The sequence below is a fragment of the Erigeron canadensis genome, chromosome 2, assembly GCF_010389155.1.
Source record: "Erigeron canadensis isolate Cc75 chromosome 2, C_canadensis_v1, whole genome shotgun sequence".
Lineage (NCBI taxonomy): Eukaryota > Viridiplantae > Streptophyta > Magnoliopsida > Asterales > Asteraceae > Erigeron > Erigeron canadensis.
Genome location: NC_057762.1, coordinates 29,603,751 through 29,625,461, shown reverse-complemented (window position 1 = coordinate 29,625,461; position 21,711 = coordinate 29,603,751). Strand labels below are relative to the sequence as shown.

Below are 21,711 nucleotides of genomic sequence, written 5' to 3'. Positions count from 1 at the left end.
ATGATTTTCTTCTAGTATATTTTCTATTCACGAAATCGTGTGTCATCTACTCATCTCCGGATTCACTTGTATTGCTGCTAGTTGGATTCACTTGTATTGCTACTAGTTTGGAATACACTTCTTCCGCTATTGTTAGTTACGACTACGGCATCCCTTAATTCTACGCATAAATTCCAAGTTATGTGAATGACACCAACACCTATTGAAACAAACAGCACATCAAACAAGCTAATATTCATTGGTTACGTTATATTTCAGCATGTCTACTTATATCGTATTTCTTCAACATCTGCACTAAACTATTGACATAAAAATCATGCTCCATTTTCGGAAGAGATCCCTATTAAAGGATATATTATTATGTTAATTACTATGATGCAGTTCAGTGAGATTAGTATGATACAACTTAGGGGTGTCAAAAGTACCCATAACCCCAACCCGAATGGGTTGGATCATATAGGTCACCTTATTCGGGTTAACCCGAACCCAAATATTTTGTATGGTTTGGTACATAGATAAACATGCAAAGATTTGAGTGACCCAAATTACCCGAAGAACCTATTGTATATTATTTGATATTGTTATATGGGCTTGCGTTATTGTTAATTTGTTATCATATAAACCCTTTTGCATATGTTATTTACTCTCGTAACAACAATATTCTGGTTCTTGTACTACTCTTCGTTGTGTTGGGAGCTTATTAAGATCATCTGTACAAAAGCTTAAAATGTGATTTATTTCTATTCGTGTCATATGGCCACCTTACTAATTTTTATGTTATAAAAACCCTTTTACGCCTTTTACCCATTAGCTTATCATGACTTTTTGGGACGTCCAAGGCCACTCCTCGGCTCCTTGCGTCTTCCCCTATTCATGAGCTCTCTCCTAGAACACCCCAAAGATACTCCTCTCATTATAACCTCTGATTCTTCCCCTCACATCACGTTGGATCCGCGTCTAAAGTGAGAAGAAACCCCTAGACGCCGCCTTGGACGCACCCCGAGATACTAGCGTCCTCCCCCTCCTTGGCGCGGGCGCAGGAGAATACGCCCTATAAGGACCGGCCTAACAGTCACAAATTGACCCAACATTATAACGGTAATTTTATTTGGGTTAATATTGGATACACGAAACCAGACCCAACTCGAATAACCGAACCCAGATAACTCAAAACCATATAAACCCGAATTCTTATTATTTTGAGACTTAAACAGTCGCAAACCCGATTAACCCAACCGAATAACACCCTAATACAACACTACATGAAAGGGTCAATACTCAACACATAATACTTATGATTTTGTATTATTTAATATGATATCAGAGCCATATAAATTTGCATCGACATATATTTTACCCTAATGGACCATAATCATATCACATCAAATTCTATCCAATCAAGTTGGGTCATGCTAATTAATTTGACTTAACATATACTTTAAACTCCTCAATGACCACATTTTGGTTTTAGCGACTTCCATTGAACTCTTGGGGCTACCATAATTTAAGTTGAATGTTCGTACAAATTTCACACATTTCAGATCCATGGAAACCAACCACATACTCTAATAATAGCACCAACGACTAATACTGTAGATCTGATTACATACAATCATGAAAGCAAAATAATATCCGACATACCCCCAAAAGAAGTTAATAATATCCTGGTCGACATTATAAAACTTGACCAATCAAGAAATGGATACGATATATATCATGTAATGTAGAAGGAAATAAAACCAACATAGGGAAATTTCGTGGGCAACTTCATTGGGGTCTACTAAATGAAAATGTTTGATTTCATATGTGACATGTCCATGGTTTTAATCTTTTAAGATTAATCATTAAAACATATTTTCTTTAAATATACATAGAAACGCATTTTATGGGGAAAGATTAGGTAAAACATACATGGAGGATTATGTAAAATTCAAGAGAGGTTATGTAAAATTCAGAAGGCTAATTATGTTTATCAAACTTAAATGTTTAATTTGTAACTTTTTTTAAAGTGACAATCCCTAACCTTAGATAAAATCTGCAGTACGAATCATTTTTCCTTTTATATATTGTAAACTTCATCATGAAAATTTTGTGGTTATGGTCTTATGGAATAGATAGTACTAGGTTTGTGTGGGTTTTAACTGAATACCACTAACAACTTTTGATATTTTCACAGGTTTAAATGTTATGCTGAGTTGGTCCACCATCAATATCTATCTATACTATATTATAAAGCATATTATCTATGTTTAAATTTTAAGTTTCAACATTTATTTCCTTAAAATACCCCTCATATCTATTCAATATTTACCTAAAATAACTATAAGAGCATTCACAATGGGTTTGTCCTTGCTGGTTTGTGGCTCGTTCTCGGTTGAGGGACGAGCGCACACCGTTAGGTAGGTGTGGCTCGTCCCTGGGCTCGTTCTCGCTGGCTTGTTCTCACACAGACGAGTGAGGAGCGTATGTTTTTTATTTTATTTTTATTTTTTTAAGCAACGGTCAAGTTTTTTAAAGTTTTCAAAAAATTGACACAATTAATCCCTAAAACGGCCATTTTTGAATTTTATACACATTTTCACTTTTGGTCCCTTTTTTTTTTATCATTTATATATATATATATATATAACATCTTTACATTTATAGTTTTTATACACAAAAACACACTTTTATAAACATAAAAAACACATTCATATATCTAAAAATCATCATGTCTTTTTCACTTCCGTCGATTGCTAACACATACGCATGACCGGAGTTATTTGGGAACGACTCCGACGATGAAGAACTTATCACTATAATGGGTGATTTTATCGATTTGGTCGAAAATGGGGAATCTTCAACCCGTCTCACTCGTGTTTATATTCCAAAAGATCGACTTGGTGCAGGGAATCAGTTGCTGAATCCCACCACACTTCTTTAGGCGGCATTTTCGAATGCGAAAAGAGTTGTTCATGCGTATAGCTAACGATATCACTTCTTTCTCCCCAGTTGGTGATGAGCCTGTGCCTCGTCGTTTTGTTGAGCTTCGAAACCAGCGTGTAGATGCAAGAGGTAAACTCAGTTTTTCTACAATTCAAAGGTGTACATCCGCGATACGTCAGCTGGCGTATGACAACGTGGCCGATTCACTTGATGAGTATCTACAAATAGGTGAACAAACTTCCAGAGACGTGCTTGATGCTTTTTGTAAGTGTGTGTTTGACCTTTACAGAGAAGAGTATTTATGAAGACCAACAACAGATGATATACAACGTCTCTACCAGAAACACGCACAACTTCATGGTTTTCTAGGGATGCTTGGGAGCATTGACTATGCATTGGCCCTGAAAAAGGTGTCCAAAAGCATGGCAAGGCCAGTTCACTCGAGGTGATAAAGGGGTACCAACCATCATGCTTGAAGCGGTTGCATCGTACGATTTATGGATTTGGCATGCATTTTTTAGAACGGCGGGTTCAAACAATGACATAAACATACTCAATCAATCACATTTGTTTAGGGAAATCGTTGAGGATACGGCTCCGGATACTTCATTTACGGTTAACGGAACCGATTACCAGAAGGGGTACTATCTAGCCGATGGTATTTATCCTGAGTGAGCGACATTCATCAAGGCTTTTTCATGCCCACAAGACCCGAAGAAGAAAAAATTCAAGAAGTATCAAGAAAGTGCGCGAAAAGATGTGGAACGAGCATTTGGAGTTCTCCAAGGTCGTTGGGTGATCCTTAGAAACCCCTCAAGGTCGTTTAGTGTCAACAAGATTCGTCGAACCATGTATGCTCGTGTCATATTGCATAACATGATTGTTGAGGATTCGGGTCATGCAATAACCTCCTATGATCTAGAAATCCTAGCTGAGCCACCCCGTGTACCTGTTCGTACCTTCCGAGAGAGGATGGCGGTCCACGCACGGACCAATAGGAGCTTCGAGACCGAGGGGTTCACCATGGTCTTCGTCATGATCTTGTCGAGCATATGGAGTCTCCTGTGATCCATTGTTGTTTGTCTTAGTAATAATAAATTATGAAACTATGTTGTTGTTTTCAATTAATAATGTGTTGTTTTTTTTAGTATTGTATTGTATGCTTTTTTATTTAATGAAATTTTTAAGTGTGTTTTTTTTTTTAAAAAAAAAAATTGAAGTTGTATAAGTTGGAGGTTTAAAAGTGTATAATTAAATAGATGGTAGAATATTGGGTTGAAAAGGTAAATTTAAATAAATAGTGGGTCCTAGACTAGTTCTCCCATTGTGTGTGTTTTGGGGAATTAGTCCTTAGTTAGTCCTTGGGCTGATGTGGTGCTGACAGGGACTAGTCTTTGGAGGATGAGTGCCTCCCACTGTGAATGCTCTAATACTCTTTCCCTATCCTTAAATCTCAACCAATCATATTTTTTTTTCTCTTCCATAAATTATTTATTCGTCCAATTCATTTAAAATCTTTTATCTTAAAAACCGTACATCGATAAATTATAAAAATTATATGGGTATTCTTAAAGTTTCATGCTCTTTCATTAGAGATGTCATTCGGTATACTTTTGACGAATTTTTAAATCCTATACTATATTATAAAGCAAATTATCTCTGTCTAAATTTTAAGTTTTAACATTTACTTCTCTAAAAAACCCTCCTATCTATTCTATATTTGCCTAAAGTAACTATAATACTTTTTTTCTCTCTTTAAATCTCAACCAATAATTTTTTTTCTTTCTCCTTCATAAATCATTTATTCCTCCAATTCATTCAAAAATCTTTTATCTCAAAAACCGTATATCGATAAATAATAAAAGTTATATGGGTGTTCTTAAAATTTCATGATCTTTCATTAGAGATGTCATTCGATATACTTTCGACGAATTTTTAAATCCGATAGTGGAACCCGTAAGGTTAAGATATTTGGCTATCACACTCTATGACCTATCACCCCCATCATTTCACTGCCGTAATAAATGGGTACTTACTCTCGTTATCTTTAAAAAGTCTTTTCTCAACATTAAAAAAATAAAAACAAAGAAAAAATATTTTCTTTACCTTAACTCACATGCATATAATGCCTCCTCATCAAATTATAAAGTTTTTTAGTTTTGTTGGGCATTTTTTTTAATCACTAAGTGCTGAATGTATTAAGTGGCTGAATATATAAATAATGTCCGAATGTATTAAGTAAAAAGTAGGTATTTGACGGTTATTTTTGTTTATTAAGTAAAAAAATAACATGAATTTTGACTGAATGCATTAAGTTGTTAATTATTAAGTCTATTAAGCAAAAAAAGAGCGAGGCCTAAGGGAGGTACCTAGAGTTTTTACGATAAAAGAAGTAGAATGCATCACAGTTTCGATTTAAAACTAGCAAGATACCTGCATAATACGACAACGATGACAATGGCGACATCAAATGGTGTTGTTAATTGAATGTAAAGGTGTTTAATTTAAAGGGGTAATAGAGTATACAATATAATAATAAAGTGATGGTCTAATTTTATAATTAATGATTAGTGGTGATTTAATTAATTGAGGGTATTTCACTATTTTGCTCAATTTGCATAGGGAAAAGAACTTTTATAATATAGTATAGATGAGGTAAGAAACAATACGAAGTTATTTGTCGTCAACACTAAGCGGGTATTATATAATGTATCTACCAATATACTAAAATAGAACGAGTATGGTAACCGCGCAATGCGGCGGCGATGACATTAGTTGCGATATGGTGGCGTCGGTGTCAAGTGGTGTAAGTAATTGAGACAAAAATATTTGATTTTTAAGGATAGTGAATATCTTTTGAAAGATAATGAAATGATTGTGTAAGTTAATTATTTAAGGGTAAAATGGTAATTTCGCATGTCCCAAAATTGTAAACTTTTCAATATAGAGGTATAATTTTTATATATACTAAAATAGAATTATGAGTTCTTTAAATTACACATGATGTAATCCATCATCTATTTAATAAATAAAATATTTTTTGGAGTTTTAAATATGTGATAATTTTTACATAACACAATATATTACTATAATTTAATACTTTTATAAATATTCTTATAAGAGTCCTAATGACTAATTATTATACATACGAAAATATAAACTCTAACAAAATATCCGTTAAATACTAAGATAGTACAAATGGGTTGATGACTCATTGATAAGGTCTTAGATCTTAATTGGGCAAAATCTATCAGGGTTCGAATACTACTTCCTACATTTGTAGGAGTGGATTATTAAGGGGGTTTTCGAGAGTCATAAGTTGCATTTCAGGCATGCGTAGTTTGAGCTCCGATAATACCTAATTGGATATTATTGTGGTGTCTTGAATGCTAACTATTAACTCGCTATTCAAAAAACCAAGATAGTTTAATTCGAAAGAACATCATTTTACAATTTATATCGCACTACACTTACGAGCATATGAGAAATGATAAACACAACCTCCGAGTTTATGACGAAGATATTATTATATGTATAAATGAATTGCACAATTACTGTAATAGCCTCTGATATTTACGGATTAATAACTAATGTACAATTTTTTTTTATGTATGTATTATATCATATATTATATCAAGAGATTGAACACCCCACACGTTTCATTGGAACTTAATTTAGTAATCAAGAATGAATAAATTAATCTGTAGACGTATAAGCTGACATGTAAATAGATTGGACTGTTTGTTAGGATATCAATGTTGTTATATAGGCAAGAGATACATGGAAGAAATTTTATGCAAAGTCGTAAACGTCTTAACAACATATATAGAATGTATGATTATCCTTCCACAATATTTTAATGAATTTCTATTTTACTATTAACAATTGAAACAGAAAACACTGAAGTACAATTAATGATTTCCACCACTCGTGCAACGTGTATTAACAATATATATTAATTAATTTCGAAAAACAATCATATGGGATGCCAAAAATCCAAAATAAATGAAATGCTTTTATTATGATTTGATGGTAGAAATCGATAGAGCAAAACCAAGAGATTGAAGTTTCTTTGAAGCTTCCTTTTGAATTACACGTTGTCCATTTTTGTATACTTCATTTTCGTGGGAATATATTGAAAGAATAGTCGTTCTGTTATAAAATTATAAACACAACCCTTGCCCCCCTTTTTTTTATATTCATTTTATGTACTGTTGACTACAGAGAGTTTTGTTATATCTATAGAATCCGAGTTATATTTCAATGAACGGATATCAATATGAGTCATGATATTACTTTCCAAAGACAGTACTAATCATTCTATATACAACATAGCTAGGTATCAACAAATTTTGTACTGTTATTATTGTCTCAATGTTATGATATAGCTAGGTTACTTTCAACTGCCTTCATCTTCCATCAAAATTAAGATGGATAAGCATATGATCATTATGAGAAGCATAACAATTATAACCATGCAGAGACGCATATCAACACACATAAGTAATAAAATGCAACGCTTATAAGTAAATGATAAAACCCAAGGGGGCGCGAATCCTCTTGACTTCCACTACATTTACCTATATACTAAAAACCAACCTGTTTTTTACAAGTTTATGTGCACAAAATACAAACCTACAAGGTACAAATACATATCCATAAGTTACAACATCTGTCTTCCCCCCCCCCCCCCCCCCCCTCCTTTACAAAATACATAGAAGTCTCACACACATCTGGGCATTCAGCAAACCACACACATAGAAATACAAATATAGATACATCCCAAATTAACAATCGATGCTCAACTAAGATCTTCTTCAACATAACCCATATAGAGATTCTAAAATGCAAAGTCGATGCTACTTACATAGTTACATAAGTTACATAAAATTAATACGAGAAGATTGTTACTACTGAGATTTTGCACGAAAAAGAGTTTGCGGGCAAGCTAGCTTTTGATCGCATTTCTTTGTGCATTGGTGGTGGCATGTCGTTTACCGGTTGCATTATCCTTTTTTACTGAATATCTCTACGAGATGGATATAAATTGATGCATGCATAAGTGATGAACTGACTATCGATACATCAAGACTTCGAATCACTAAATCGATGATAAGGTTTCACTCCTGAAAGCAAAAAGCAATTGTACGTTGTGGTGACGCTGATGGAAATAGTAGATCACGATTTGAAATCGTAAGGATTGAGGCGGCTGAGTGGATTAGTGGCGGTTAGTGACAAATAGAGGCAATGGCGGTGAACGGGGATGGCAGCACCAATAATTGTTGTGACGACGGTGGTGGAAATAGCGCTTGGTTGGTTGATGCGGTGGTGGTAAGATTTTTGATGTTGGTTTGATCATCGTTTAAATTACAGAACAAAAATTGGCAAAAGGCACTTTATGATATATATTGAATTGTTGATTAAAATGAAAATGCTTTCCTACAGAGAAAAAAAAAAGATACAAAAGAAAAAAGAGAGGAAACTCATTTCTTACACCTACCCTTTTGATATTGACAACTTAAATGTGAGATATACATAGTGTATCACAATATGAATTGACACGTATATGGCTCGAACTTTTGTAAATCACTTGGTTTAGAGTTTATATTTATTTTTTGATATATTTAGTTTTTAATAAATATATATTATAGGAAAATTCATTATACATTTGGGTTAGCTTATTTAAAGAACAAATTGAAGATTTTGATCTGCGTTTATTAAACATGTAGATGTAGATAGTAAAAGACAGTGTATATAATTTGAGAATTATACTTATATTTTAATTACTATTAAAATTCATATATCAAGTGTACTTCTGATTCTTAACAACTTAAGTATGTAATATAACACCTTTACATACCAATTTTTGAGAATAAAAGTTATACTTTTCATTCTGTGTAATGAGTCGTTGATTCTACTTAGAAGGAAATCGCATATACCACGTTATAAATTTTATGTAACGTTGTGCCTCCCGGGGCAACGCCCAGGTAAAAATCTAGTATATACTTAAAACCAACTTGTATAATACTCGTACAAATATATATATATATATATATAGTGAAAAGTTATTTTGAGAACCTTTTTTTTGCGAGAACCTTTGAGAACTTTTCAAATCAAGCCCAACCGATTATTCTTTACATAAAAATTATTTTTTGATTGTTTTCTAAATAACTTATGTGTAATTTTGAAGTTTATAATTGTGTGGAGGCATGGATTATCATCCATTATACAATTATGTGGAGATTTGGATTCTTGATCACATGTGCACGAATATTGCTACGATCACATGTATGCAAGTCGATCACATGTAATCATAGCAATATTCGGTTAACTTTACCCCTAAACTTTATATTTTTCACTTTAACCTCACTCAAGTTTTCATTTTAATTTCACCTTTTTAATAACGAACTTTTAATTTAGGTTCTCATATTTTCACCGTACACTTTTTCACAATTACGATTCTACCTTTTAGAATTTTTCTTTCCTTTTTTAGTTTTTCTTTTCTCACTTCTGAATTTTATAAATTTACAATTCTCATCCTCGCCTTACTTACGCCATTTAATTTTGATATTTTCCCCCGTTATATGTAATTTTCATCATTGTTACATCTTGTGTTCGTGTAACTTCACATATATGACTTTCGGACATTAATTATGTGATATAATTGCATCTATTACTTGTGTTTGTTGTCACTATTGTTATCTTCCTTAGAAACTAATCATTATTTGTTTTGTGTATATATATCAATCATAAATAAATATTCGTTAATGATTGTATAATCATGGTCGTATCAATAACTTTAACGTTTGAAACACTAGCTTGTCCCGTGGCGACGCGCAAGAAAATTTACTAGTTATTAACTATTTTAAACACCCCACCTGAAAATTCCAATAATATCATCTCCTAGCTGACGAAGTGTTTATTAAAATCATCGCCACCACCGGCCACTTGCCAATATTGTCACATTAAAGCGCTGCTTATTAAGAAATACTGACACAAGTGGATATCCGACTAGTATCAAAAAAAAGTCTAAAATGCTAAAACGGAGTATTAGTTTCACAATTTCACATCAAAACAAGAGTACATATTTTGGCACATAGATTGAAATTAAAATTACACTTACAATTGTCACTATCAAATCTTTTTTTATTTACATATGGACATTTAAAATAAATATCAATAAAAATATACTTTAATTAATTAAAGGGGCATATATATATGATATTTTATTTATAGTATTATATATAACATGGACAGAAATTAATCACCGGGTTTGGACATTGGATGAGTAAGACATGAATGTTGCGGATAACCAAGAAATCTGTTGCTACGTGGAAGATTTTAGTCGGCTGGTGGGACCCAGTCCGGTTACATGTCATCATCATATATGCCATGTCGGATGTGAAAGGCACAGCTGAAACACGAAACGAATAATGCTACGTGGAGATTCGCATATTCCAATCATATTTATTTATTTACTGTTATTATTATTATACTCCGTATTTTTATGTTATTGGGACCAAAATTTAAAAGAGGAGATCGAAGGACTTGTGATGCAACTTCGAATAACATTCTGCCAAAAAGGTAATTTGAATAACAATTGTATGACTGTATGAGTACCTCAGCTTATTCTTTACGAGTATATTGATTAATTATTTGATTGGTTGTAAACAAGCCATTACGGTGGAGCCCGAGAAGTATTTTACTATTTATTATATTTGTGAACTAAGTTTTTTTTTTTTCGAATGATGGGATTAACCCAGCTATTACTTGTTAAGAGGGTTTTTGTTTTTTTGGTATGGCAAAAAAAACCTGATTTTGGAAACGGGGTAAAAAAACCAAAAACAAAACTAGTTCAAAATCGCCTTTGACCAAACTTTAGTTTTCATGTCTTAGGATCGGGTCAAGGCGGGGTCTTATCGTGTCGTGTCTTATCGTATCGTGTTCTTACACTCATTTAATCAAAAACCGAATTTTTTTTTTTTACAGTGGATCTCAGTGGAAGATCTCTGCCCAGATCGTTCAAAAGCCCCCACTGTGGCGTAGTGGGTCTGAACTCTCCCCCACTGCAGCGCAGTAGAAGAAATCTGCTCAGGTTTTTACTTCAAAATCACATTTCGTCACATAAAACCATTTGCATATTCACTTAAATACATCAAAACATCAATCCACCTTTAAATTAACTTATAATATCACAACTTCTACTTACAACCATGTCTTGATCAAAAAGGATACATGAACTACAAAACGGGTCATTTATCCAACCCATTGACTTACTAAACATTTACATTACCATTTATATTTCAAAGAACCAAAACTTGACATTGTCAAAGCTTTTTACCAAACTTGACTTGTCAGCCAAAAATGCGTATCAAGAGCCAAATGGGTCAAAAGGGAATTATCTACCAAATTTTACCCAAGTTGCCAACCTTCCAAGACTATCAAATCTTCCGCTAACTTCACACGATCGGCTCTTTGTTCTTGCTACTACTACCAACTCCTATAAAATATTAAACAACTAAAAGATTGATGTGATCAAGGAAAGACTTAAAGCGGCTCAAGATCGACAAAAGTCTTATGCGGATAAACGAAGAAGACCAATTGAATTCAATGTTGGTAATCGTGTCTTGTTCAATGTCTCCCCATGGAAAGGTGTTTTATGATTCCGAAAGCGTGGAAAGCTAAGTCCTCGATTTATCGGGCCTTTTAAAATTTTGGCTAAGGTTGGTAAGGTTGCATACCATTTGGAGTTACCGGATGAGCTTTCGGGAATTCATCCTACATTTCATGTGTCTCATCTTAGAAAATGCCTTGCCGACGAGTCTACTTTTGTGCCTTTGAATGAAATAGAGGTCGATAACAAGCTAAACTATGTTGAGCAGCCCGTTGCCATAGTTGAAGAGGAACTTAGAAGAGTACAAAATAAGATGGTAAAAATTTATAAAATTTTGTGGAAGCATGGAAGATTATCCGATTGCACATGGGAGTCCGAGCATGATGTTCTCGTTTACTATCCGTCTTTACATATGGCTTGGATCACGAGGTCGTGATCCGTTCCAAGTGGGGGAGAGTTGTAACACCCCAAAGTTTTAAAGGTAAAGAAATTAACCCCTTTTTATAGTTTTGACATTTAATTAATTTCCTAGTATTTTATTTTTGGATATGGGGTTAATTTAGTTGGAACTTTAGCGGATAGCGGGTATTTTATTAACAAAAATTGAAATGGGTCGTGGCATCCCCATGGAGTGCCAGCCAAGTTCCTCCCTCCATAGTCTCCATTCCACTCCTACCTACTATCTCTTCTTGAAGCTTCATTCACTCAAACTCCAACCAAATTCTAATTTCCTCAAAAGTTCAAGAAATTCTTCATAGATTAATAATAACATTACCCTTCCCATCATCTAATTAAGAATTTAAAAGTTAGGGTTTGTGGTGATTGTGTTGGTGGTCGAAATCCAAGAGGGGAAAAGAAGGGAAAAAGAGATTTTAACCTAAAGTCTTGAATTAAGTTATTTGAATTTTGAGGTATTAATTTTCTTAACTTAGTTTTTATCATTTCTGTTAGAAATTAGGGTTCTTGAGATACCCAAATTTGGGGATTTTTGCTAGAAAGTGAATTGTGTATATTTTTTCCCAAATTCTTAGATAACCTAGTTGTCATTGAGTTGTATGATGAGTTTGAATAAGAAATTGATATGTTTACTTGATAATGATGATTTATGAGACAAGTTGATTTTACTAGTTGTTGAAAAATTGATGAAAGTGGTAGATTGAGCTACCTAATGAAATTGTTGAAAGTAAAAGTAACTTAATGACAAATGGGTTGGGTTTGGATTTAGAAAAGGTTAGTGATTGATAAGTATGATTAGGTTGAGCTAGTCAAGAATTGTGAATAAAAGCTTATGCATATTATGATATGATTATAGGTTGAAACTTATATTGGTGCAATATCTTGTTATCGAGTATTTGTTCTAGTTGCGGAGGAGGTGAGTATATTTGCATACTTTTGTGTATACGTTGGGTCAATTACCATATGATGTTGAGTTGTGTCCATATGTGGTAATTGATTTGGCGTTAAGCCCATGTGGGCCATAGTGTGTATGAGGCCTAAGAACCTCCGAGACCTAAGAATCCCGATAGTTGATTCAGTGGGGCCTAAGAACCCCTTGTGAATGAGGCCTAAGAACATCCGGAACCTAAGAATCCCGATAGTTGATATTGATTATGTTTGTTTAGCTTATATGGATCCATGTATAGCGTTAAAGTTCAAAGAAGAGTATGTAAGTATGGCTCGACGGGGTCATATGTTACATATAATAGTCCTTTGTGCGTTGCCTTCCTTCGTGTTCATAAATGTATACAAATATATTCACTAAGCATTTGCTTATAATTTAGTTGTTTCAATTTTCTTATAGGTGGTTCCGGAAGAAGGAACTGAAGTGATTGATTAGAAGCTTGAAGTTAGAAGTCTTTTGGAAGAGCTTGTAGATTTGAAGGTACTATGACCATTCGCGGATGAATGGTATTATTTTGGTAGAGACCTTGTTATCCCTCCTCACTATGGCTCTTGACTCTTTTGGGATTTTTGGTAAATTGTCATTGCACATTTCAGAAAAATTGGTCATGTGTAAATCTTGTGGTTTGGCAAAACTAGTTGATGATTTGAAAAGTGGCGAATTGGGTAAATGACCCATTTGATAGCGTACATGAATGTTACATCGTATAGATGTTATAACTATGTTTACAAATGTGTCAATGTACATATTTAAATCTCTGAAATGTTAAACATGAAGTTTGGCTTGGAAATCGGACGATTGCAGGTTTGATCAAGTGTTAAAACGATTTTTGGGGTGCTGATATGAAGCCCACTGCGCCTGGTTTTCACCCACTGTGGCGCAGTGGAAATCTACTGGTCCGGGGTGCACTTTGCTCCCACTGCGCCGGGGTTGCATCCATCCACTGCGGCGCAGTGGGTATAATCTGTAAAAAAAAAAAATCGTGTTTTGTCTTATCGAGTCTAGTATTTTCACGTTACTCTTTCTTCACTAAGTATCACCAGACTCAATTACAATTTTTATGAGAAAAATATATCTCATTGGCAATATACCATTTGGTGGTAGTTATCATCATGCCAAGATATGCAAATATGTAGATGAAATGTCAATTGGATTGGTCCACTTAGTCAATCTACTAACCTGATTATTTCACGTTGAGTCTGGGTATGCTTTTTAGTTGTGAGGTCGAAATCCAAACCCCAATAATCATTTTAAATTGATTTAGTTTCTATTTGCCCTAAAAACTACTCATTTGACTTATCAACTAGTCAACCCGTTTAACAAAAAAAACAACCCATTTGACCCAAAACAAACCTATTTAATAACGTTAACAAAAAATTCACTTTACCCAAAACCAACTAATTTGACCTAACAACATCGATTAGCTCGGGTCTAGATTGAGGTTAGAACTCATAGCGTCAACCTGACTTGGGTTAACTTGATTGATTTCTCTAATTTATCATGCTAAAAGCTTAAACTACATAATGAACCAATCCTAATCTCATTAATGAGGTACAATTCTAAAATGTCTAGATGAAGTCGATCCACGTACGTACTCACCTTCTAAATATTCGCATGAGCATCATTACAATATACAACGAATCGTTGCGGAAATGATTGATTGAGCACAATCATGTAGGTCGATCTGCCTACATATTCATCTGGTTGAGTTAACTCAACGGCACATGAGTACACTATTGATCATCGTACACTATAAACAAATAAACAATAAATATTGCATTTTTTTTATCGTATATATTTTGGTTAATAATAAGGGTAAATAATGCGTCTCTATTTAAGTGGGTAGTTGAACCACCTTTAATATCATGCAAACACGAATCACCGTTTTCAGGGGCGTCACCTTTCAATGTGGCAGCTGCATACCATTGTGGACTCTATATATGTGCGCATATGCATATAGTTTATAACTACTGTGGTCCTCCATTATTTCACATTGTACATTGATTTATTTTATTGTTCATTTTACACAAAGTAGTAAAATGAAGACAAAAGAAAGGGCATTATAGTAATCCATATTATGCAAGAAAAACTATCTCTATAAAGATGGATATAGCCTATAGGAAAGCTTATTATGTCAACGTACTCTCACACTCCGCATATATCATCCAGAAACAGATTAAGCAATTTAAACTCCACAACACAAGAAGCAGCAGCAGCAAAAATAATCATTACATTCAAGCACACAAACAAAATTTCTAGCTACATATATATTTAGGTACGTCACAACTTTTTGACTTTTCATTATTACTTTCTTTAGAGTTTGGTTATATGTAGCTAGTTAATTATTGAATGTTTAACTAACAAGTATGAAATTCTTCTTCATCATCTTCCTACTTTTATATATATAATAGTCCTTTTTCTTTAGCTGATTTTCATATAATTTATAATCTGGTGGTTATCTTACAATTATCAAGCTTAAATTTGAATCCTAATATACGAGTATCGTTATTACTATCTATCTATAAACACATATATATACTTACTAATTTGTGCTATTAATTGTTGCATATTTTCATCATCTGACATATGTTCTTATGTTTGCTTTTGGTTTCTATTTTATTCTGAGAGATGGAAGATACGAATACGACACCACTCTTTTTTTTTTTATCTAGACAAGAATTGTTATATATGTATACATGATAAAAGCGGTGATATGTACCTAATTTATTTAATTTTTTCTCCTTTTCTTTTATGGATATGGCTAGTTTCTTGTGATTAGGGGAGCTTTTCCTTTTTTTTTTAAACTTGCATACTACTCCTTTTCTCGCATTTTACCAAGAAAAGTAAAAAAGCAAACTCATACGTGTTATACGTTAGTTATTGTAGCTAGATCTTCTTTTGAAACTAACTATGTTAACTTTACTTTCCTTTAATATTTACCTCAGACCCACAACTTGATTTTCCGACCTCTTTACAATTGAGGCACGTCTTCGATCATGTGCACAGAAATTGCCACAAATAATGCTTACTTCAACTATATTCTGTTAGTATTAAAGTAAAAGAAACAAATTCTATTGTATATTTTTCCTTCTAAAGGTGTGTTTAAAATTGCATTTTAGTTCACCAAACAAAATTGGAAGTGGTATCTACAAGGAACCCACAACCATGCGCCTCTAAAGATCGAAAAACCCCAAATTGTACGTGCTTACTTAGTTTGCAAACTTTATTCTACTTAATGTTATATTTTTGGTTTTTGTTTAGCATAGATTAGATCTGGTTGGTGGGGTTTCTTTTCAACTTTTACCTTCTTTTATTTTGTCTTGTACCTCAAAAATAGAACTACGTAGTCATGTGTTTGACTTATAACATGCGGTGCGCTTCATTCACATAAATTTCTGTTGTTTGAATTTTGGTACTATACTATACTAGTACTATTCAATTAAGAAAGAAAGTCACCATATAAACATGCATGACATGTCCTGTCGACAACTTAAATAATATATGTTATTCTATAGGCCTTTCTTGAAGCTTAAGGGTCATTTTCACCACTTTATATTTCATAATTTGATTGACACCATTTTTCTTCCATATATTTCAGCTTGATTACAAGGGTGGAGTGTTGAAGACAAACTTTTATCCATGAGTTCGATGTCAGACCCCGAAAACGCACAAAAGAAAATCAATACCAAACCTATCGGAATCCGATTATTAGAATGTACCAAGAAATCGAGCCTCTCGTTCAAAACTCATCAAGTAATAGTCCTAACCATTACCTTTTTAGCATACGCAAGCTATCATGCTACTCGAAAAACCACCAGCATCATAAAAAGTTCACTTGATCCTCAATCACCAGACAACTCGTTTTTAAAAAGTTCCAAAGCCCTTTCATGGTTACTAGGAGGCGGTTGGGCTCCCTTTAACAGTGGAAATGGGACTGCATTGCTTGGAGATCTTGACTTGGCATTCTTATTTGTATATGCAATCGGCATGTTTTTCTCGGGCCATATAGGAGACAGAATGAACCTAAGGATATTTTTAACAATAGGAATGGTTGGAACTGGTTTATTCACCTCATTATTTGGAGTTGGATACTGGGCAAACATTCATGTCTTTTACTATTACTTGATAGTCCAAATGCTTGCTGGGTTATTTCAATCAACGGGGTGGCCTTCCGTAGTTGCAGTCATGGGGAAATGGTTTGGAAAAGGTAAAAGAGGGCTCATAATGGGTATCTGGAACGCTCACACATCCGTTGGGAATATTGCTGGTTCTTTGATTGCTTCTTATTTCTTGAAGTATGGTTGGGGTTGGTCTATGGTTGTTCCTGGTGGAATGATTATTTTTGTTGGTTTGCTGCTCTTCATGTTTCTACCTGTTGATCCTGAATCAGTAGGAGCTGAAAGGGACGAAGATAAATCGAGTTTACCTGAAAAGATAGGGGCAGAAGTCACGAAACCTTTATTAATCCCAACGATGAGAAGTGAGAAAGAATCGCCAGTTGGGTTCTTGGAAGCATGGAAAATACCCGGGGTTGCCCCATTTGCATTTTGCCTCTTTTTCGCAAAGTTGGTTGCTTACACGTTTTTGTACTGGCTTCCATTTTACATCAGTCACACAGGTAAACTTGTTTGCTAGATTTACGTATCTTTTTAGTAGAGGTAGCAAAAATAGGAGATTAGGGGTCGTGTCAAAACGAGTAACTTTTAATGCATATTAAAGGTTCAGATCAGGGTGATCCACAAAAAGCCCTTTCCCCTTTTCTTTAAACTTAATCAGAATTAGTAATTATATCAAACATGATTTAGAAAACTAGATTATCATAATACGTACTAACCTTCTTTTGCTTAATAAAACAATCTAAGAGGTCTTTCATACACTTGAGATCACTTTTAACTTACAACCTGTTTGACATGACCCATTTGCTCTGTTTCATGAAAGCCTACTTTTTATTTTTTACACTTATTTGACGCGTAACTGCGTAAGAGATAAAATATTAGCCAAAATCAACCTATTTATAAACAAATAGGTTGAAATTGCCACTTTTACTTTACGGTTGTGTTAATTGGATAATAAGTTGTGTACTAAACTTAGAATTTCTATAATTTTGCAGCCATAGATGGAGAATACTTATCGGACGAGGCCGCGGGTAATCTATCTACTTTGTTTGACGTAGGGGGTGTGGTGGGAGGAATCCTAGCAGGTCATATTTCCGACAGATTAAATGCTAGGGCCATTACAGCAGCAAGTTTCATGTATTGTGCTATTCCTGCACTATACTTCTATCGAAACTATGGACACACATCCATGACCATAAACATCATCCTCATGTTGGTCACCGGCATGTTTGTTAATGGGCCTTATGCTCTCATAACAACCGCCGTCTCAGCTGACCTTGGGACCCACCGGTCCCTGAAAGGTAACTCTCGAGCCCTTGCAACAGTCACGGCAATCATTGATGGAACTGGGTCCATTGGTGCTGCAATCGGACCATTGCTTACGGGATACATTTCAACCCAGAGCTGGAGCGCGGTTTTCACCATGCTTATGGCAGCAGCTTTTGTGGCAGGGTTGTTTCTTACCAGACTTGTGGTCGCGGAAATAACTACTAAATGGCAAGATTCGCGACAAGGTTTGACTACTAATATTCGCAGGTCTCCTACTAATGAAGTGTGATTACCTCAAAATTGAGTATACAGAAGAAAAAAACAAGGCACTTTTGTACATACATAAGATATCGTATACATAAATTTAAATCAATTTTGTATTTTACTATTTGGATGAATGCTTCTTAACTTCTCAAGTAGCTAATCGTATTAGTGGTGAAATTTTCGACCCATTTATTTGGTAACAAGTCCATGTTGGGTTGTATTTATTTGAAGTGGTCATATGGTTAAACTATAACGAAAGAGCCGAGAATTGAAACAGGTCAATTGTGTTAAAAGGGTCAAAAGTCATCTAATTAAAAATGTTTATGATCTAAAGGGAACCATTCAATAATTTTATTAAACTGCTGTCAAGTAAAAATGAAAGATAGTTGTCACTTGTCAGAACTCAAAACCAGCCCAAACCAACTTGACCCGCCCATTGTGCCATCCCTAGTCAACATTGTATCGCTATATTTCTTCTTGTTCTTTAGTTGTGAAATAAATATTGACACGGTGTTATAGGCATCTAACACATTCTTTTAAGCCCACGTATTGTAATGTAAATGTAATCTACACTCTGATTCTTTTGCATGGTTCTTGTGTTAATATAGTAGCCATCCACGGTGTAAAAAAGACGTATCTAACTCTTAGGAAAGAGACGGAATGACTGGTGGGGTGGTCCACTAGAGTCCAATTGGGATGAATACTCCAGACACAGACCAGCCATGGTAAAGACAAGGAGCCACGGTCCCTATGGTTTTTGTGTCAAGGATAGACCTTTATCCACAAACGGAGGATTTAAAACAAACTAATACTAAGTCCACGTTGAACAAAAAGTGGATATACTCGTCTACAAGCGACCTTTGGTTAGACGTGTCAGTTTCGGCTTCCAACCCATTCTTAAAAGTACCGAGTTATGTGAAGTATTAAGTAGTGGGTGTGGGCTTGAGACTTGTCGCTAACAACTGATTTGACCAATTTAAAAAGAAATTTAAACAAAAAAGGAAAACAAAAAAGTAATGGAGATGACTGTCTACTTCACAGTAAGCAGCCACTTAGAATATTTAAAACAAATGACATCCAAGCATAAAGATCTACTTTAGAGTCACTATAGTTTGAAAAACATTAAACACTTTATGGACAATGGAGTTAAAAACAAAATCAACTTGTGGTTGTGAGAATTTAGGAAAAAAAAAAAAAAAAAAAGAGAAGGGTGTTTGTAAGATTCCAATACAGAAGGTGCAAGCTTTTTTTTTTTTAACCGGTTATTGGGCTTTTTTAGAAACCACAAACTAATGGAACTCATTTCTAAAAACAAATGGCTGTGATTCTTTCAGTTTATAGTGGACCACTATGCAACTTAATAATCATCAAGAAACAAATCAATTTGGGCAATATGGTCTATTTGTCTTCCCCTGCTCAAAATAGAAAAACCTATTAAGGACAAGTCTTGATTCCTACTTCAACAACTTAATAACAAGTCCGTTACCAACGGTCCTTTGATTTAGCAGTATCCAAGTTGTTTCCCAACCATGTGGTCGAGGATTCTAGTCCTACTTGGGAAAAGGGTGTATTCTAGTTATATTAGCAACACAATTATGTCATAAACCAGAGAAGGTCAGACGGACAAGTCCGGTTAAAACTGGTCCCTTTTTAGTATGGGTCAGAAAAGGTCTAGATTAGTTGAGTTGACTAGCTAACACTCCTTCAATCATTTGTATATTTCTTTAATAGATACTGATTGTGTCTATTAAGATTTACAGAAGCAAAGGTACTACGTTAATAAGCAAACCTCTGAAGACAAGGATGCAAAAGTTTTGCATATGTTAATGTAGACTGGGGGCATGTTTCAATCCCATTGCACCCGTTCTTGATTTATGTATTTTATAAATTTGACACTGAAAGATTTTTCTTTGGATCCGGTGCTCTAAGAGCAACTAAAAATCAACAATTAATTATCAAGCAAGAGATAAGAAATGAGGTTAATGCCTGAAAAAAATATTATTGAATAAAACTAATTAAAAAATGTAGTGGAAGTGAAAAATGAAAGAATATCTGCAGTTCTATACCTCTATTATTCTTTCCATTTGCACTACTTAAACTAAGTAAAACATGTATATTTGAACTAGTCAGTATTGATTGCTTAGCATAGCCTAAAACAGTGAAACATATAAATGTGCAATAACCCGCTACATATAATGTATTAATGATTACAAACCAGTCAGGCCTCATTGCAAAGCATAGCACAAACTAGTCAAGTTATTTCTCTTCTTTCTAATTGAATGGACAAAGTTTGAAAGATTCATACTTAAGACGAGTGTAGGACGCCCTTGAATGGAGAGCCAAAGAGGTTCCATGTATCATAAATTTTAGAAAACTAGTATTATATAGATAATGATCTTGTATATGGAAAACCCCAGATATCTTGACCTATTTTTTTCAATCTTGTCTTCTTTAAGTAATAAAGATTCATGGCTTCGTATACATGCTACTGATATCCATGTTTTTACCAAACTCTACTCTTTTAAATCAGATTCATTAAAACTGAATATCAAGATATAGTGTCAAAGCACACTTGAATGCTTTACATATATTAAAGATAGATATAATAATTTGTGTGGAAATCAAATCAAGAAAATGTTGTAAACTATCAGACAGAATGTGACTTAGAAGAAAACGACACATCTTACCAAACTAATCATCACATACGCTACAAGGGTATAGAAGCCTAAATCTAGTATCTCAAGAGCTAGAGCATGCGACAAAAAAGTACATCCCACTATTTTTTGGCTTCTTCAACAGCTAATCTAGCATACCCACATAGTAACTTATGATTTCATGATGCTCCTTGAGTATAAACTTATCTCAACAGTCAATTATTCGTGTTCAGCAAAGTGGCATAAAAGGTACTATTCGTATCAAGTAAAACTCCAACGATCTAGGAGGAAGTATAACCATACCACTATGAAAGTTAGAAAGCTAACCTACACGGATTAACATAGGAAATCATATCTTGGATGGTTTCAGGCTACCATAATAATTCATATCACAAAACTTACCTGAACATGACTCTTACCATAACATAATCTTATAACTTCACTTGTATCTAGATCAGCCAATATTCA

General features: G+C 34.2%; 2 protein-coding genes and 1 long non-coding RNA gene across 5 annotated transcripts; all 3 read left to right on the top strand.

Annotated features, from left to right (window-relative positions):
* The first annotated feature begins 2,936 nt into the window (after positions 1-2,936).
* On the top strand, positions 2,937-3,600 carry LOC122588051. The gene is made up of 2 exons (XM_043760195.1): positions 2,937-3,220; positions 3,336-3,600. The coding sequence occupies exons 1-2, from the start codon at positions 2,937-2,939 to the stop codon at positions 3,598-3,600; spliced, it is 549 nt and encodes a 182-aa protein (XP_043616130.1).
* A 4,078-nt stretch (positions 3,601-7,678) lies between these two features.
* Positions 7,679-11,133, top strand: LOC122589757. Of its 2 annotated transcripts, XR_006322323.1 has the most exons (3): positions 7,679-8,256; positions 10,183-10,509; positions 10,915-11,133. It is a non-coding gene; the product is annotated as an uncharacterized LOC122589757 (long non-coding RNA). The 2 variants fall into 2 exon arrangements; XR_006322322.1 differs by lacking the exon at positions 10,915-11,133 and having other exon boundaries at positions 10,183-10,599.
* Positions 11,134-14,969: 3,836 nt separating this feature from the next.
* Positions 14,970-18,724, top strand: LOC122589361 (putative glycerol-3-phosphate transporter 1). 2 transcript variants are annotated; one of them, XM_043761648.1, is made up of 4 exons: positions 14,970-15,216; positions 16,061-16,138; positions 16,540-17,559; positions 18,052-18,724. In XM_043761648.1, the coding sequence occupies exons 3-4, from the start codon at positions 16,581-16,583 to the stop codon at positions 18,612-18,614; spliced, it is 1,542 nt and encodes a 513-aa protein (XP_043617583.1). In that variant the 5' UTR covers positions 14,970-15,216; positions 16,061-16,138; positions 16,540-16,580; the 3' UTR covers positions 18,615-18,724. The 2 variants fall into 2 exon arrangements, with proteins under 2 accessions (XP_043617583.1, XP_043617582.1); XM_043761647.1 differs by lacking the exon at positions 16,061-16,138.
* The last annotated feature ends 2,987 nt before the right edge of the window (positions 18,725-21,711 follow it).

Excerpts from the sequence above, each read along its gene's own strand:
- LOC122588051 (XM_043760195.1), top strand. The coding sequence starts at position 2,937 with ATGCGAAAAGAGTTGTTCATGCGTATAGCTAACGATATCACTTCTTTC. Across the intron at positions 3,221-3,335 it reads TTTGACCTTTACAGAGAAGA|GTGTCCAAAAGCATGGCAAG; the intron begins GTATTTATGAAG and ends GCCCTGAAAAAG.
- LOC122589361 (XM_043761647.1), top strand. The coding sequence starts at position 16,581 with ATGAGTTCGATGTCAGACCCCGAAAACGCACAAAAGAAAATCAATACC. Across the intron at positions 17,560-18,051 it reads ATTTTACATCAGTCACACAG|CCATAGATGGAGAATACTTA; the intron begins GTAAACTTGTTT and ends ATAATTTTGCAG.